Below are 17606 nucleotides of genomic sequence, written 5' to 3' on the forward strand. Positions count from 1 at the left end.
CTTATTTCGTTTTTGTTCCTGATAATTTAGTAAACACCTGCACCCAAAACCAGAAAGACCTGAAAGCATCTGAATTGATGATGTCATCACACACACAGAGAAATTGGAGAAGGGTTCCAATCCGATTGCACGGTCCCTTGTGCTTTTGTGCAGATGCACGCCCACTTGAGAGTCTCCTGAGGGTCTGGAGCTCTGACACTGTTAGTGGCTTCAGCTGTACAGTCTGGGAGAGAGGAGGGGGGCGGGGGGGCTAATGCAGAGGTCCTGTCCAGTCAGAAGGATTTGATCTGGACGGGAAAAGGGGCGATGGGCGGAAAAAAAGGTTCCTGTGGCGTTTGAGTCCAGAGCTGATTTCCTCACCTGTATTCCCCAAAAGTACAGTCGTCGTCCTTCATCGGCTGGAACTCCGGATCAGTGTGTGCGTCCTCCTTCTCTTTTACTACAAATAAATCAAGGAAAAATGTAAACTTAATATATCCGGGCATGTCAACATTTCTGTAATATATTCTAAATTTAGGAAAATTAAAAAAATCTTGTCTCTGTCATCCCTTACTACAGTACTGATGAATTAGACTGAGATGATGAGACAACTCCGTTGACCCTTGTGTTATCTCACAAGGGATACCACAAACACATTTGTTTTCAGGCCACTGGGTCAACTTGACCTTGAGATAACACAAGGGTTAATGAGTCCCACAATGACTGTAATAATATTACAAATGCAGCAGCAGTTACCGAATGAAAGACTGTGAAATCTTTGCAAGTCTTTTTGAATAATTCAGCAACAGATCAGGGCCTAGCAGTCATGTACTTGGCTGTGAATTGAATCTTTAAATTCAGATTGACTCTGCCAGATAGCAGACCGTGAGCCAATAAAAGTTTGTTGGCTTGAATCAGCAAGTGCAAGATGCTCAGGGAGACCGATGCTTGGCAGTTGGAAGATTAAACAAAACTCTGCTTCTAAACCAAAGCGGTGAAGAGAATAATTGCGCTAGAAAGTTAGAGGATCAAACAATGAGAGACGTGAGCAAAGCAAAAGAATACTCACCGGGATATTTCCCTCCTTTATTCCTCTGAATGAAGCAGATGATGAGAAGGATGAGGATGAGGAGGGCGATGGCACACATGAGGCCAATGAACCAGCCCTGAGTGGCGATGTCCACCTGTCTGCTGGTCACAGCTGTCCAGGGAAGAAAACAACACTCGACTTTAGTACGAAAACCATCAATTTGATGAGCAACATCCCCATAATCTTCTGTGGACAACATCTCAAGTGCAAGTGTGGATCATTGTTTAGTTGTTAGACGGTTAGAAGTCTTGTGCAGGAAATCAGGAAGCATTTAGAAGCCATTTGATTAGGAAGGTGAGGAATAGTTACATCACATCAAACACACACAAAACACACACAGTTGTATTGTTGGTAACAGGTTAGATAACTAAGAGCCCCTCCAGAATTTCATTGACATTTATATCATTTGTCCAGAGACTCACAGTAGCCACCGAGATTTGTGTGACATTTCACTCTTTTCCTTGGTTCACTCCTCCCATCTTTCAGTTCTCCTCTGTGTTTTGTTCACTTTTACCAGCGGCCACTTGTTTGCGACGAGTGAAGTGGGCGAACTGCACAGTTTGATCGAAAATAGATTGAAGTGTCGCTCCCCGGCGCCACCTTGACACCGACCCTCACTAATGAAAGTGGCTCTTCCCGGAGACAGATCATGACAATCATCCTCGGTGAGGAGACGAAATGTCTGTTTACTGGAAGTGGTTTTTAAGTTACAGCCTAAAAGGGGCAAGTTATATCACACTGGTTAAAGATGTGTGAAATGTGAAGGACTGAAATTCTGGAAGGGCTCAATACTTCTATATGCAGATGACATCCAGCTTTATTAACGGCCTTGCCTAACACTTCAGGGCACGACGAGTCACTACTGGGCCACAACACCACACGGCCATGCTTCACTAGGTTACAGCACAAACTACAACAGCCACTGAACACAGCACAATGCAAAAACCACAGGGGGCCACGGAGGAAGGGACCGCCCAGAAATGCCTCACCTGGGACCGTCACCAGAAACTCCTCTGAGCGGTGGGGCTCCTGGTCCGAGGGACCGTCGGCCACCAAACGCACACGATAGGAGAGACCTTCCTTTAAGCCTTTGAGTATAAAGTTCTGAGAGCTGTTTATGTGCTCTTTCTGCCATTGCTCTTCACCTTCACCTGCAGAGGACGATTTTTCCAGAGTACATAAATGGGAAATGGCTCAAGATATCATGAGGTGATGGAATCTATAATAAATCGATGACAAGAACAAGGTTTAGCTTTAACGGGATAGCTAGCATTAAGGATAATAGGGCTGCACAGTAAATGTCAATAATGAAGGTTTTTTACCATTTTTACTGAAGTATTACTCTTGAGGGCTTAACTTTGTGAGCACTTTTCAGGAACTATAATTGTCAGCTAACAGCCCAACACTTTTGTGATTCTCTGAATAATTTCTGAATAACTGTCTCTCAAGATAAGGTTTATTTTTATCATGCATGTCCTGCCAGCGAGAAAATAACTCCTCAGTTTGGTTAATAGCTGCTTTGAGTTCCTGTGTCTCCGTTTTCTGGTATAATGTATTTTGGGCTCTGATAGATGTGTGTGACCTTATTCTTCTTCACTACGTCCGTGTAGCTAATAGACGTTTGCAAATGTTTTGTGGGTATCAATTGGAAAATACAAATCATTATTTCGGGAAAATGTAGTGTTAAAGTATATTTCATTGGTCGTTTCGTCAAGATGCTCAACACTCAAACAACCTTCATTGTGCTGCAGGAGCAGGACATATATTTGAGTGTATATGTATTCTTGTGAGATTCCGAGTCTTAGAGTACAGTGGGAAGGGTCTATTATTTTACACACTATTGTGCAGCCCTATAACGACAGAAAACTGCTAAATTAAATGTGGCTAATGAACATGGCGGATGGAAAAATGTAGCAGCAGGTGAGAGAGAGTCATACTACAAGTGTTCATCCTCACTGCAGGTGCAATAAATAAGGAGGCACTTGAGTCAAACTCAATCAGCAAATCCAGAATGTTTGTGCTGCGTGTCTAAATCAAATCCAACCAGATTGCTGGCGGGAACAAACACAGGACAGCTGCCAGTCAATTTCAATCTATTCACAGACTTTGCTTCACCTGCTCCAGCATTTAAAAAAAAAAAATGCAGTAGGAGTCTCCTCCAACCTCAGTCTGCACAAGTGGTGATGCTTACTGGTTTGTACTACGTATTCTAAATAAATGTTTTTCTCCTGGCCCAAGTACTCCCAACTGATCATGGCCCCGTCCGCTTCCATCTTCGTGCTAATGTTCCCGAAGGGACTCTCAGAAGGTGCTGGACACACAAGAGAAAAGACAAATATCAAGAAGCCGCGCTTGTCAAGTGACAATGGGACGACTAGTCATGAGTTAATTGAATTTCAACGCCATTCATCTCTCATAACATCCCTAATTTAGCCTCTTGGGACACGAAGCAGCTCTTACACACACAGATGCATTACAAGGACTGAGGAACTAAATTTCTGCTTTAAGACGTCGGTGGTTTGTACCCTGGTGGGGTGGCCCGCGAGGACCGGACGGTGCAATGGGATGAAAGTGTTTGGAGTCTCCTGTGGATACCGTTGAGAGAGGTGAGGACACCATCAACCCGCAAACACACACAAACACGGCCAGGGATGGGAATCGGCAGATGGCTCGCGATAAGACATGATGCGGTGTCACAGAATAACATCACACTACAGCATTCTGGGTCACAACATCAGTCTGTCAAATTAAAAATCCGACATTAAAAATCATATTAAAAAGTCATCTGAAGGAAACTGCTCGAATTTAATCCAAGCTGTTGCCGATAAGTGCGAAAATAATTTAACACTATGCCAAGGGGAACCATTCAAAGGCTTCTAAATAAACATTTTTAGTATTAAAAATGATTTGTTTAAGATTATTAGTGAGACTGTGAGAATAAGCAAAACCTCACGATTGATTTTCATCATCATATATATGTTATTTGAAGCAATAATACCATAGTATCTTGAGTCAGTATTGGATTATTTGCTGGACCAACAACATGTTCAAACCTTCGGACAGACGCACTTACTGACAACATTAAAAGTCATGCAGGTAACGTGAGCAGCCGAAACATATGAAGGCAGGAATCACAAGGAACAAAGGGATAAGAAATCATTCGTCACAATATCAGGTTCGTCAACATTAGAACGGGAAGTGAGGCGTTCATGCTGGGAAGCCTTGTGTCAGAGCAGCATGCATGGATGAGGATACCACTGATTCCTGTGGACACAACGTCGTCAAGCAGCCCGATTAGAGCTTGGAGAGACAAACCAGAAACACCAAGACAAACATGATGACACACAGAGACGCAGGTCACATGATCAGAACAGGGAAGTGAAGATGAAAGATGAGAGAATGAGTTTTGGAACAATGAAACTGTATCACATGGATGTTCAGCTGATGTTTGCTGTGAAAACAATCCCCTCGTACTATACCACACGCTTCGAGCAGTTCTGAGTCATACAACCTTTTATATAAATAATAAACAAATACAATTTGGCTTTAAAAAATTATTTTCACATGATATATTTTTTTTCCATTTAAAATAGTTTTAGACATTGATCTATCATTGTAAATGTACTGATAACTGATAGAGAGTAGGTTATGAAAATAAAATAATAAGATTGAAAAAAATGTATATATATATATATATAAACCTTGTACAAACTTTACCTGTATTTTCTATAGCGTCTATGATTTAAAGTAGCTGTAGCAGATAAAAATCCATCCAAAAGGAAGAAGCGTGATCACATTCGACTCGTGGTCCACTTACCTTCATCCATGATGGTGACGGCCTCCTTGGAAATGGCCGGACCGTCTCCCTTGAGTGTTTTGGCGTTCAAATTAAACTTGTAGCGAGTGTTGTGCCTGAGGTTGAGCACAGAGACTGAGGTCTCATTGGCCAGCAGGGCCAGCTCCTCCACTGGGCCCAGCTCATTGGAGTTATTGACTACAGGGGTCGGGGATGAGTGGGTGGGCCAGAGTCATGAGTTGGAAGTGGAGAAGAAGTGTTAAATAGATGGGGGGGGGGGGTCGGAGATGAGGTGTCAGTGTTGAGAAAATTGGAAGTGAAAACGATCGGAACAAAGAGGAAAAAGGTTGAGAAGGCAAAAATGACAAAAGTGGATTTGTTAATTTTGTTGCTGTACCTTAGGCAACATGTCTAAAAATACTTTCTAGTCTTAGCCACATTTCATCATCATTTGCCATTTATTCTAGAACAGGATGACAAGACAGACATGAAGAATAATGACAACAGCTAGAAATTACATGAACCACATGACATTTAAGTCTCCCGAAATCAACTCCGATTCAAAGAGTGCTCTCACCTGGCTGATATTTGAGGGTGTATCCGGTGATGAATCCATTTCTATCCTGCGGAGGTCCCCACTCCAGGGTCATGGAGTCCAAATTCGGGTTGACCAGGAGGGTCGAAGGAGCACCAGGCACTGAGAAACACATAATCAGATAATTCCTGTCAGACAGTTGCTGTAAGTCAATGTACATTTTACTTGGTGGCTGACCTGCTCAAATACACAGTTAAAATAAATATATATTTTCAGTATCATTTTTTTCTTATTTTTATTTGTGGAGATGGTATCGTCGGCCCTAATATAAATAAGTTAAACCATGAATACAATGCCATAAACAACAATACCATAAACACATTTGTTTTCGGGCGTCAGGGTCACCTTGACCCTGGATAACACAAGGGTAAAGAGGGAGGATAATTGATCTTATACTTTGTATACAATTGCCATCATCGTTCCTACAGTAAAACCTCATGTTTGACAACTGATCTGATTTTCCTTTTTATTATCAGTAACTTCTGAACGATTTATGTCTGTAAAGCATACCTCCTTCAGGGGTCGTGAACTGCTGGGTGGGGCTGGCAGGCCCCTCGCCTCTGCCGTTAAAGACCTTGACGTTGAATGAGTAGAGACTGAAGGGGTGCAGGCCGGGCAGCATTCCATGAGTGTGGTTTCCGCTGAAGGTCAGGATCTGCTTCTCCACGTGATGGGGGTTGTGTTTGTGGAGACTTCGCTCCTTCCAGTAGTAGACCTGAACGAACACCCAGTTAGAGCCTCACGTTCGTTTCAGTCAGTTTTCTTTCTCCATCCTCATATACCGTGTATCCCTTGAGATGCCCTCGGATCAGTTTCCGCGGGACATGATCCCAGTGCACCTCTACCAGAGTGCTGTTGATCACGATGTGCTGCACGTTCTCCGGAGCGGCGACCGGCACTGCACAGACGAGTACACAACAGCTCAAACTAAGTTTCAGGATCCTCCGGCTCCTGCTCCACTCAGAGGTCAGTCTCACTCACGGTCTTCTCCGGAGTATCCGTGGGCGACTGCAGGCTCAGGTGCAGAACCAAAGTCGTTCACCGCCTGAACTTTGAGCTCGTACTGCACAAACGTGGGCGTTCCAGAAACCACGAACTTGGAGTTGTTGGCTACGGTCACAGTGGTCCACTCACTGTCTATCCTCTTTTGCCTCCACATCACGCGGTAGTGAAGTCCTTGACCGTTGGCCTGGAGGTCCGTCAGCGGCTGAAAGTTACAAAGTTGAAATAAAACCAGAAAGAATTCACCTGGACCACGTGATTGATTTGAGGCCTTGGAGCAACAAAAACTTGATTTAAAACGAGAATATATAATCATGCATGTATCACTAGTATCCCCAGCTACATAAAATTGAACTTAACTTGTTTTTTAGATATTCAAAAAAAGTCATAAAAAGGGCTAATTTTCTTTTCTTTTAACCAACCTTGATTTTATTTAAACTTTTACTCAATAGAACTTAATCGTAATTTTTCCACTTCTGCAGTAAAATAAAATTTTGCATGTTCTCAAGAACATATATTTATATATATAATATAATATATATAAGAATATAAAATAATAAATACAAATACATAAAAAAAACATTTGAATTACCTTCCAAGAGATCACAAGATTGTTGTGTTCTGTTCCAAACCCATGCACACCTGTTGGGTTTTCATCTGGAGCTAAAAATATAAAAGAAAGATTAAAACATGAGCTTTGTATCAGGTTATCTATTATCCATTGGTGACATCATTTCAACATACTGAAACAACCACTTTTAAACAAAGAGTGTCATTTCCATGTTAGACGTCTCTGTACCTGCGGGGTCGGTCTTGTACATCCTGGAGGGTAAACTTGGCCGACTGAAGCCCTCGGAGTTCAGGGCCAACACCCGGAAGATATAGTGGACGTACGGAGACAGTTTGAGGTGAGCTGTGGTTTTGGATCCTGGCACTTCGGTCAGATTGTGCCAGTGCCCGCGGTGGTGGAGTGCATCCTCGTACTGGATCAAGAATTCTGAATCCGCAAAGAAACACAGAAGAAAAACAGTTGTCAACGCCATTAATACAACATTTCACCAAAATATAAAATCTTGAATGGAACTATTCTGAATAATGTTTTAAAAGATGATTCCCAAGCTATTATGTAATAATAAAATAAATCATTTACCATAACAACTGCAAACAATTTCACCTTAAATGTATTTTACTTTGTTTGAAGCGTTTGGAGTGCTGATATAACTATTTACCAAAAATTTAACCTGCCTGATTAGGTCAAATGTAACAGAATAAATAAGACTTTTTATCAAGCTTTGAGATTGTTAAAAACAAACTGCAACAAGTCTGACTGACAACAATGTTGTCGTATGACTTTCACTGCTTTGAATGTTGTTTTATATCAATCACAGTCTTACAGTTACAAGTTAACTACGGTCTTCATCCAACCGCCTCCTTTAGAGGAATACATTTGAGTGGTAAATGGATGCCAAACATGTCTGACTTGATGACAGGACAAAGATATATTTCTGTCAACGATATGATAGCATGGCGGTCATTTCGTCTGCTCTCACCTTCCTCTCGTCACATCTGTCATATTTCATTGCCGTTCCAAATGGCCTCTCTCCACCAAATTGCTTGGAACGAAAATAAAACACGCCCATCTCTAAGAGCTATTCTTCCTTCGTAATGACTCTGAAGCCCCCTAGGAGGCGCCCTACTGGTTAAAAGGGCAATATTTTTCACACCAAAAAACACATACATACTCTGAATAGGGCTGTTGTGTTCATCTCCTGGCGTCCATGTGATCTGAACACTTCTTTTTTTCTGGTCCGTCAGTTCGAGGTCGGAGGGGGGTTCAGGTCGCTCTGTGGGAGAGATCACACAAATCAACACAACGGCGAAGAACACGGAAGACACATCGACGTCGTATCCACCATCAAGACTTCATGCCACGTGAAGCGAGAACAGAAGCAGACAACCCATTTATGGTACTTAAATAAGAACATACATCAACAATCTCATGGTTCAACTCCTCATGTGTCTCGCATGGAGGAGGTAATGTATTCACTGCGGCCCTGTTGACGCTCATGCAGACAATCTTCCATGCATTTGAAGCAACTCCAGCATCCTCCATAATCGCTCTGCATGAAATTGACTCTCAAGCTCACGTGAGACGCCAAATTGAAGTTCATGTTTTTAATTGTTATGGTTAGAGCGACTTGATCGGTGATGAGGAAATAGTTCATTCAAGGGGAGCACGTCTTATGTGACGGAGAGATGTCACCTTCGCCATCTCCTCGTACAATTGAAGTGAACTGAGGGCCTGATTTAGTCGGATCTGGCACGAGGAGCGCTAATGTGTGCAGTCGAGCGGAGTGGTAGGCTCGAGGCATACGTTTGAAGAGGACGCAAGGCAAGTGAGGCAGAACAAGAGACAACATCTGCATTCATATGACCACTTCAACAGTTTATTCTGTCTTCTCTTCACGCAACTACTTATAGTCCACGACATCTTTGGATGCGAGGGTAACAGTTCAATCAGCCAGAAGCTTTGAATAAGAATCATGTTCTTAAACCAGAGTAAAGAGGAAGGGGTCCATCTCACCCAGCTATATCTGGTCTCTGGACAAATGGGGACATCCTCACATAAGCTCGACCTATGATTTTAAATGGGCCAGCAGTAAATCTACTACTCCTATTTCCTCAAGAGGAACTGGTAATAACCCCCTTGTTAATCCTTCATAATTCCCAACTATCATTGATTTACATTATGCTATAAATGAGATAACATCTATACTCTCACTTGGAAGGGTATAAGCTTGACAGGAACCAGCTCAGACTAGCATGTAACACCAGGACGATTGACTACAGAGTCTAGAACAGACCTGGGCAAAGTGCGGCCCGGGGGCCAGGTGCGGCCCTTTGATTGTATTTATGCGGCCCTCGTAATGTCAATGCATTAACAAATGTATTTTGTATTTATTATTATTATTAATTATTATTCATTTACATTTCAACATAACACTTATTTACTTTTTGTGTGTCATTTTTCGAGTATATATTAATCCCTAAAACATTTTTTTATAAGTTAGTTGAAGCGTTGTAAGAGTTATTGCAGCTTACTTAGCTTAATAAAAGTCAAAGCCTAATGAAGAATGTCCATATATTTTTAGGGATTTTTTCGTCTTTCTTTTTGCTTGATGGCCCCTAACAACATTCACATAATTTAATGTGGCTCTCGAATAATTATAATTGCCCACCCCTGGTCTAGAAGGAGGTTCACATGCTCTTGGAAAACCTGTATTTTGATCTTCTAATGTGAATTTAATAAATAATAATAATAATAAGTAATAATGTGGAGTATTTTCGTCCAAGTTGGTGTTATATCTGACAGGTTGGTGTCAAGCGTAAAGTAATTCCACTTGTACTTTGAAGGCAAAGGTACTAAAACTACAGGAACAGAATGTGGTTAATGAAGAAAAGGTTGGAAGGAATTAAGACCCTTTAGTGGAAAATCGATCTCGGCTGACAATACAATGCTCAAGGGCATAACCCTTCGGCGTCGTATATCGAAGCTGCTGTCTTCTGATTGCAAGCTACTTCTCTGAACACCTGGTTCGATAAAGCCGAGTGCCGAGGTTAAATTGTCTCTTCTTGAACGCTCCACAGAATTCTGAACAGGGTGAAGTAAAAACATTAAACAGAACAACGATTAAAATAAAAATGAAGATGTTTTCAAAAAGCATTCGCAGGCCACGTCATGCTTCACTGGACAGAGAATAAACGAAGAACAAGGCGGCGTTGAAGGTCGCTTGTTTTACCGTAGATGACAGCTGGAGTGGGCGTGGCCTCTGCCAGATACGAGGGCAGGTGTGAGATATTAGATCAAGTCAGACAGATAAGAAGGTAGCAATTAAACATTCACGCGGCTGACACCTATGGCTGTTGGCTCATCATAAACACACTTTACGTCTCAACATCGTCAGGTCTTTGCTCAACATACCGACCACGGTGAGCTCGGCACTGGCAGAATCCCGGTCCAGCGTCGTGTTCATGATGCAGGTGTAGATCCCGGCATCGCTCTCCATCACGTCCGTTATGGTGAGGCTGTCGGTGTCCACGATGAGTCTGCCGAGGGAGTTTGTCGAGACTGTCAGAACCCTTTCAAAAAAGGGAAGCAGGAACAGATGTGTCCACTCTGACCTCTCGTCATCTGGAAGCTCGTCGTTGTCTTTCAGCCAGGTCATGGTGGGCTCAAGTGTTGGGTCGTGTTTCACTTTACACTCGAATACCACAGACCTGCCCCGCTGGACCACTCGGTACTCCGGCTGCTTCATGATCCGGGTCGGTTCTGACAGAGGGAAGAAAAACAGTGAGAGAGGACAGGAGTAAAAAATGAATTGCTCCTTTAACAAACAATTCCATTCGTCAGATATAGTGATGGTCTGATGAAGCTTCATGAAACAGTGTCATGTTGTTTAGAGGTCAGTAGGTGGCGCCATCAGTTGTAAAATGATGTTCTGTTTCATTAGAACGGTTGTTCAAAATAAAGAAAAATAGTGCAGAGTTATATACTAGTACTATGCACTAGTTATATATATTTCTCCAACTCTAGATTTACCATCTCTATGGTTCTACTCTTCCCACTACCTTTTCTTAACATCACTTCATCTAAAATTATAACTAAATAACTATTTTACTGTTATAATAATAAATACAAATACAATTATCACAATTAAATCCATCATGGATGATGTCAGTCATCCTCTCAGCACTGTCATCAGTGAGCAGAGAAGCAGATGGAGCATGAATGCTCCTTCCGGGATGCAACACTAATATACTCAAGGACTCATTCATTCCTCGGGCTATTAAATTGTACAATTCTGAGTTCGGGGGCAGGAGTGGAGTAAAAGTATCTGGATGTTCTGTTCTATGTTAGTCTTTGTATCCTTTGTCTTTGTTATTTTTCTTTGATCTATGTTCTTTATCTTTAGAATTAGATTTTATCATCTTGTTCTTTCTATTTATTTCTCTTTGTTCTTGTTCTTATTTTATTTTTATTTTTATTTAAAAACAATAAACAGTAGTTAGTGCACATTCTTCCCAAGTACAGAAGTGAGGGTAGATAGTTTTAAACACTAATTAAAACCTTGTATTTGAAGCATTTTTCTCCTTATCCTGCTACTGTTCCTACTCTTCCTCTGCACTTTACTATCCTTGATGTGTACAATACCATATGATTTATTTTCCAGTAATTGTTAGAATTGTGTTTTCACATCTGAATGACGTACCTTTGACCTCCAAGTAGACGTGATTCTCGTAGATGCCAAGAAAGTTCCGGGCAACGCAGGTGTATTTGCCGCTGTTTCGCGTCTGAGCGATGTGGATCTCCAGAGTGCCGTTGTCGTGCACGACGTGATTGTCTCCATCCAGCGTGCCGGAGCGACTCTCTTTAAACCTGGGTTAAGAAGGCAGAACCATTCTGATCAACCCGACGAGCATAAATCAACAGCTGGCTCTATAAAAGTCGATTATCTCACCATGTAATTTTCGGGATGGGTGAGCCGAAGGACGTGCAGTCTAACAGCGCTCTGTGATTCCTGATGACTTGGTACACTTTGTTGGAGGGGATCAGCACTCGGGGCGGCACGGCTGCAGTGAGGCGCGGCACAGTGAGTACACCGCTGAGATGTTGCTAATGAACACTAACACTGTACAGTACAGATTACAGAAACTCACAGAGGACGTTGACGAACGCGTTGGCAAGGAGGTAATCGAATTCGTTGGAGACGTTACACTGGTACACGGCACTGGAGCCGGACTGAACATCGGTAAATATGATGGTGTCGTCCTCCACTTTACGGCTGGGATCTGGTGGAGCATCTGAAAATAGAGGCTTGAAAAGTTAAAGAAAATGGCTGACTAGTTCAAAGCTATAGTTACAGTCACATATGTTTAAAAAAAAAGGTTTGGTGGGTAAAAAAGGAAGATAATTTCACCTAAAAGAATCTTGTTTGATCAGTTGAAAATGTTTTATTAAAGTTATAGAACATTTTACTATTGTTTGTCCATTGTAAGAAAAAACAAAAATTGTGTTTATTTTGAAATTATATAAAACTTAAGAATGATAATATAATATAATAATATCTTAAATTGTACACACAATAAAACAGTATATATGGGGAAATGGACAAATGGTTAAAATGTCAAAATCTCTTGATACGGAATCTTATATTAAAATATAATTGATAATCTTTTCATGTAAGTATATGGACACAAATCTATTACATTATAAACTAACTATTTGAATTTTACTTTGATATATGAGTGCAAGATCTATACTAATGAAATAAATTGCAGCTAAAGAGTAAAAACTAAAAACAGTCATGAAACAAATACCAAACAGATCATTCATAACCAAACTGACAAATATTTTAAATGACACACATGGATTCAACAGTAAATAAAATGAAGCTCCAACAGAATCAAAAACCTTCAGACAGCCCTGATCTAAATGGATTATATAAAAAAGATAACAGTTGGTGAGAAAAAAAGATTGATTTCTGGCTTATGATAGAGATTTCCTAGAGCTACATCTAAGTTGGTTTCCTCACCACCGCCGTGATAACAAGAATTCATTAGCAACGCGAGTAAGATTGACCTATTTCCTTGCGACTGATTATTGATCCGGTAGAATATTGAAATGCTTTTAATGAAAATGATTTATCTCAGGCACGTTGAGGCTATTAGGACTTTAGGGATTAGCGTTTCACAGGAATATCTTCAGGGCTGCTTGGTGTTATCTTCTTTAATCAAATGTCACAATATTACCATCAAAATGATTATTCTGCCCTTTCCAGTGTTTAGAAATAGAATAATAAATGTTTATTTCATCTGACTAAGAGAATAAAAAATCCACAACAACCAATCTAAAACCATGCAATAATTTATAAGGATAAATCCAGCTTTAATTCAAAGTAATAAAAACATTTGCAGCTCAGCCTTGGATAACTGATCATCATCATGCAGTCCCTTAATAGGAAGTCTCAACGAAATTTGACATCACACTCAATTTGAATTTGTGGTTTTATACCAACTCAAACTTTTATATTTTACCTATATAAACTTAAATATCTTGCAGGCCAAGCCTGAGGTTTGACACAGATGCTTTGCTAAGTTTAAGTGAAATGACTGACAGGTGCACTCACTCTCTATGGGGACTCCGTTCATTGACCATTTGATGGCAGCCTTAGGGATGCCGCTGGCCCTGCAGGTGAGCACGCCGGTCTCTCCTGGAGCCAGAACCAGGTTTCTGGGAGGACCACTGAGCCAATATGGAGCGGCTAAAAATAGAAAGAGGTGTTAGTGAATCTCAGTCTCTGTGACACGATAGCGTAAATCAATAATGGAGGGAGAGGAGATAGAGCTGGCGTCAGGGCCACCACAGGGGCTGGTGGTCAACACACACCTTTGACCGTAACGTGGATGGTGGAGCGGACTGAGCCGTTATGGTTCCTGGCCGTGCAGCGGTAATCACCGGCGTCGGATTCCGATACGTTGACGATGCGCAGGGTCTTCTGGTAGTGCAGGAAGGACGTGCGTGTTGCCGGGAGCTCGCCACTCAGTTTGGTCCAGGAGATTTCTGGAGTGGGCCTGAAAACACAGAAGGAAACATGAGCTGACAATTACAGAATCAGAGATGGATCTATTGACTCACAGTCCTTCAGCAATGCACTCCATCTCCAGCGTCTGGCCTTTTAGGACCAGCTTGGAGCTGGACGGTTCAGACGGGACGAGGAAGGTCGGCCTCCTGTCGTCCACTGGAGCTTCTGTGGTAAAATTTGAAAACAGTCAAGCTTCATTTAGCCAATCATAGAGTACCCTCCACCTACCTTAATCTAACTCTAGTCACAAATATATATAATACAATTATTGCAGTAAAAACAAAGACACAGTGAAACAAAAGGAAATTAAAAGGAGAGAAAATGAAATGGAAAGTGAATCCAGGAACAAAGACACAACAACATATTTATCATTATTCTATTTTGAGTGTTTTTTTTCCAATATAATGTTTAGAATACTTTTTTCTACAGCTTAATTTCATTAAATCACAGGAACGATAAGTTGGTCAGAAGAAAGAAGAAGAAACATTTCTACCAACATTTAAAAGTGCATCAAAACATACCCTTATAACTTGAAATGTATGACTTGCATTTTAAATATAAGGACTTAGGAGTAAGTAAGTAAGTAAAGGTCAAAGGACTAGAGCAAGCACACAACTTTCCAATTGCACAAGAAGATCTCAACAATATTTATAAATACTTTTTTCCTATTTGAGTAGCATGTACTGAGATATTTTAACAAACAAACCTGAATTATGCACCACAGAAAGGCTGCCTTGGTGCTTGGTTCTGTTCTTCTATTTCCATTTTGTGTGTTATCTTATTTTATTATTTTACTCTGTACTAACACCAGAAAAAAAAATCCTTTGTTTTGTTTACAACACTGGCAATAAAAGTTTCTGATGCTGATTATAAATAGCGGTGGTCATAATGATGCTGTAACAGAGTACTGGTGTGTCCTGCAAATGTAATTAATTATACTGTGACATTGATTACTTGCTTTAACAGTAGATCCGTCCAGAACGACAAAGAATCCATCAGTTAAGCTTCCGTGACCATTTCAATTGTGACGTAAAGAGCTGATAGATCATTGAGTCAACTCTGGTTCACAGCTAGAAGGTTCAGCACCGGCGGGAAATCCATGTTTTCACTGCAGAAAACACTATAGTTTTGGTGACAAAGCCCCAAAGACAAATTCAAGTAAGGTGCAGGAGGAGTCTCTTCCATCCTATAAAACTTGTCTCAAGCTACAGCATTTTTTAAACAACCCTAGCTTGTCTGTAAATAAATAAAGTACTAAATAAATAAGATAAATGTTTCAAATGAGAAGTTCCTCGTGGTTATTTATTGTACATATCCTGGCTATCTAAAACTTCTGGCATCAGAGGACAAACATAAGCAAAATCACACATTTTTGTGTTTCTATTGTCAATTTTAGAGTCACTATCAGTTTGTTTTTGGGCTTTAGGAGATAACTAGGAGGAAGAAGTATGGATTTGTAAACAAGGTGGGAGATTGCATGACGTAGTAAAAAGTACAATAAAACGTCTAGTTCGATAGTTTGATGCACATGTTGGAAAAATGATTCAAAAGGGAACACTTTTCATCATTCATCAGCAATGATTAATAGATTTATCGTGCTGAGAAGACAAAAAACCACGATTGAAAAAAATCAACAAATTTCCCTAAAAAATCGAAGGAATCAAAGAGTTAATCTGTCGTACTATTTGCTTACTTTGATTTAAAATGTATTAACAGTCAGTTCATTATATTGTTTAACATTGAACTATTGTTCAGTTTCATTGTTTTAATTATTCAGATATATAATCAATCATAAGCTGATTGCTGGAAGAGTTTAAAGGGGGTTTAAAAGGAGCGATATAGAGTGAGAGAAAGAAAAGAATCAACTGTTAAGTGAAGGTCAGATGGGTGTTCCAGAGTGGGGCAACCACTAGGGGGAGCCAGATATTACCAGTGAGTGATTGAAGAGAGACATTGGGGAGAGGGTGGTTTAGGTGGAAGGGGTTAGAGAGTCAGTGGGTAAGACTGGAGCGCCGCAGTAGCAGAGGGACACTAGGGGGAGCCAGAACTCACCACTGAACAAATCAGTGTCATTGTAAAAAGCTGCCATTGTGTCATTGATTGCATCCACTGGAACACAGCAAAACAAATCAAACACGTCAAATCAACAACATGCAGAAAAATCATAAATGAAAAGAGACTTGACAAAAACATAAAGAAACAGATGAAGAAGTAGCTCCACTGGAGGAGCCACTCTGCAGTGTCATGAATGAGTAGGGTCTCTGTTGTGTGTTCGAGTGCATTGAAATGTCCAGCAGCCTCTGACAGTATGTCTTTTCATACGGCGAGATGACCAGTGGCGTCTTTGAGGATGAAATCAGTGGTAGGAAATGTGGCCTCCCTCCTACGCGGTCAAGCCAGCTCATAGGCTGGCGTGTGTATTCACACACACACACACAAAATTATATTTACAATCTCGTTCCATGCTGTGAGCGCTGACTTCCATTATTGTGTTCCTGCTGCACACGAGCAGCCGGACTTACGGTTGAGGACCTTGACGGTGATCGGCTGTTTCTGTTGGATGGTCTGCGTATATGGGAAGCGGGCGTAGCAGATGTAGTCGTTCCTGGTGTCCTCTCTCAGCACGTTGGCGAAGTAAAGGTCGCCGTTCAGAGACTGAGTCACTCTGCCGCTCTGAGGCAACCTCTGGAAGTCTGGGGCGCGAAAATCAAGGGTCATCGTCTTTGCAAAAAGTTTTGAACCACCAAGGAGATGCAATGAAAGTAAACTTTTAGGCGTTTTTAAATACAGAAAGACTCACTGTTGTCCATCCAGAAAATGATAGGAGGTGGAAGACCAGCAGGTGGTCGGCATGGCAACACCAAAGACACTCCTTCCTGAACCACGATTGGCTTGATCCTCTCCTTCGACCACAACGGCGACCCTGGATTGGAGGAGGACAACAGCATTAACAGGCTTCTAATTTGACAAGACAAATACGTCTGATTGGGGATGAAGACAGTGTGTACTGTGGAAGGATGAGGGATGATTCCTAATTGAGTTTGAGACTGCTGTGGGAGAAGCACAGAGGAGTAATTTAGTGTTTCATGCGACCTTTACCTGTCAGCAGAGCTCTTAAGATGGAAAAAGCAACTTAATAGTGGAAGAAAGAAAAGAAAATGATGGTGATGTAATGACAGATGAGGCATTTACAGTAAATAATGGGCTGGTGAAAGAAAAAACAGCATCTTACTGGACTGTCGTACGACGATGTTGTGGGATAAGGCCGTTCCATGCTTGTTCCGAGCCGTGCACTGATAAACACCCTCGTACTTGTCGTCTTTTTCTCGAGTGATGTCCACCACCAGCGTCCCGGAGTTACTCTTAATGCTGATGTTGGGGTTGTTCTCCACATCCAAGTGGGTCCCATTTCTCGTCCAGGAGAAACTGTCGATGTAGAGTCCATTATCAAACTGAGTTAGAATTGTCTTGTTTGAGAGGATAGCCATGAGTAGGAAAAAC

At 41.3% G+C, this 17606-nt stretch overlaps 1 protein-coding gene across 13 annotated transcripts in view; it reads right to left on the reverse strand.

The window, feature by feature from the left end:
* The window catches only part of nrcamb (neuronal cell adhesion molecule b), a 91176-nt gene that overhangs the window by 5738 nt on the left and 67832 nt on the right, over positions 1 to 17606 (reverse strand). For 3 of the 13 annotated variants that reach the window (XM_087797734.1, XM_087797736.1, XM_087797735.1), the window contains exons 5-28: positions 17338 to 17531; positions 16906 to 17028; positions 16628 to 16798; positions 16158 to 16214; positions 14159 to 14270; positions 13910 to 14094; positions 13650 to 13784; positions 12181 to 12324; positions 11982 to 12093; positions 11733 to 11899; positions 10445 to 10792; positions 10263 to 10292; positions 8205 to 8306; positions 7262 to 7459; positions 7055 to 7125; positions 6442 to 6667; positions 6243 to 6358; positions 5971 to 6175; positions 5443 to 5562; positions 4887 to 5063; positions 3261 to 3380; positions 2059 to 2220; positions 1049 to 1180; positions 361 to 439 (exon numbers count right to left, since the gene is read on the reverse strand). In XM_087797734.1, the coding sequence (XP_087653860.1) occupies positions 361 to 439; positions 1049 to 1180; positions 2059 to 2220; positions 3261 to 3380; positions 4887 to 5063; positions 5443 to 5562; positions 5971 to 6175; positions 6243 to 6358; positions 6442 to 6667; positions 7055 to 7125; positions 7262 to 7459; positions 8205 to 8306; positions 10263 to 10292; positions 10445 to 10792; positions 11733 to 11899; positions 11982 to 12093; positions 12181 to 12324; positions 13650 to 13784; positions 13910 to 14094; positions 14159 to 14270; positions 16158 to 16214; positions 16628 to 16798; positions 16906 to 17028; positions 17338 to 17531 (3486 nt within the window). The remainder of the gene's footprint in view (positions 1 to 360; positions 440 to 1048; positions 1181 to 2058; positions 2221 to 3260; positions 3381 to 4886; positions 5064 to 5442; positions 5563 to 5970; positions 6176 to 6242; positions 6359 to 6441; positions 6668 to 7054; positions 7126 to 7261; positions 7460 to 8204; positions 8307 to 10262; positions 10293 to 10444; positions 10793 to 11732; positions 11900 to 11981; positions 12094 to 12180; positions 12325 to 13649; positions 13785 to 13909; positions 14095 to 14158; positions 14271 to 16157; positions 16215 to 16627; positions 16799 to 16905; positions 17029 to 17337; positions 17532 to 17606) is intronic. The other 10 variants (XM_087797738.1, XM_087797740.1, XM_087797739.1 and 7 more) reach the window with 10 other exon arrangements.

Source organism: Callionymus lyra, chromosome 8 (assembly GCF_982586985.1).
Source record: "Callionymus lyra chromosome 8, fCalLyr1.hap1.1, whole genome shotgun sequence".
NCBI lineage: Eukaryota > Metazoa > Chordata > Actinopteri > Syngnathiformes > Callionymidae > Callionymus > Callionymus lyra.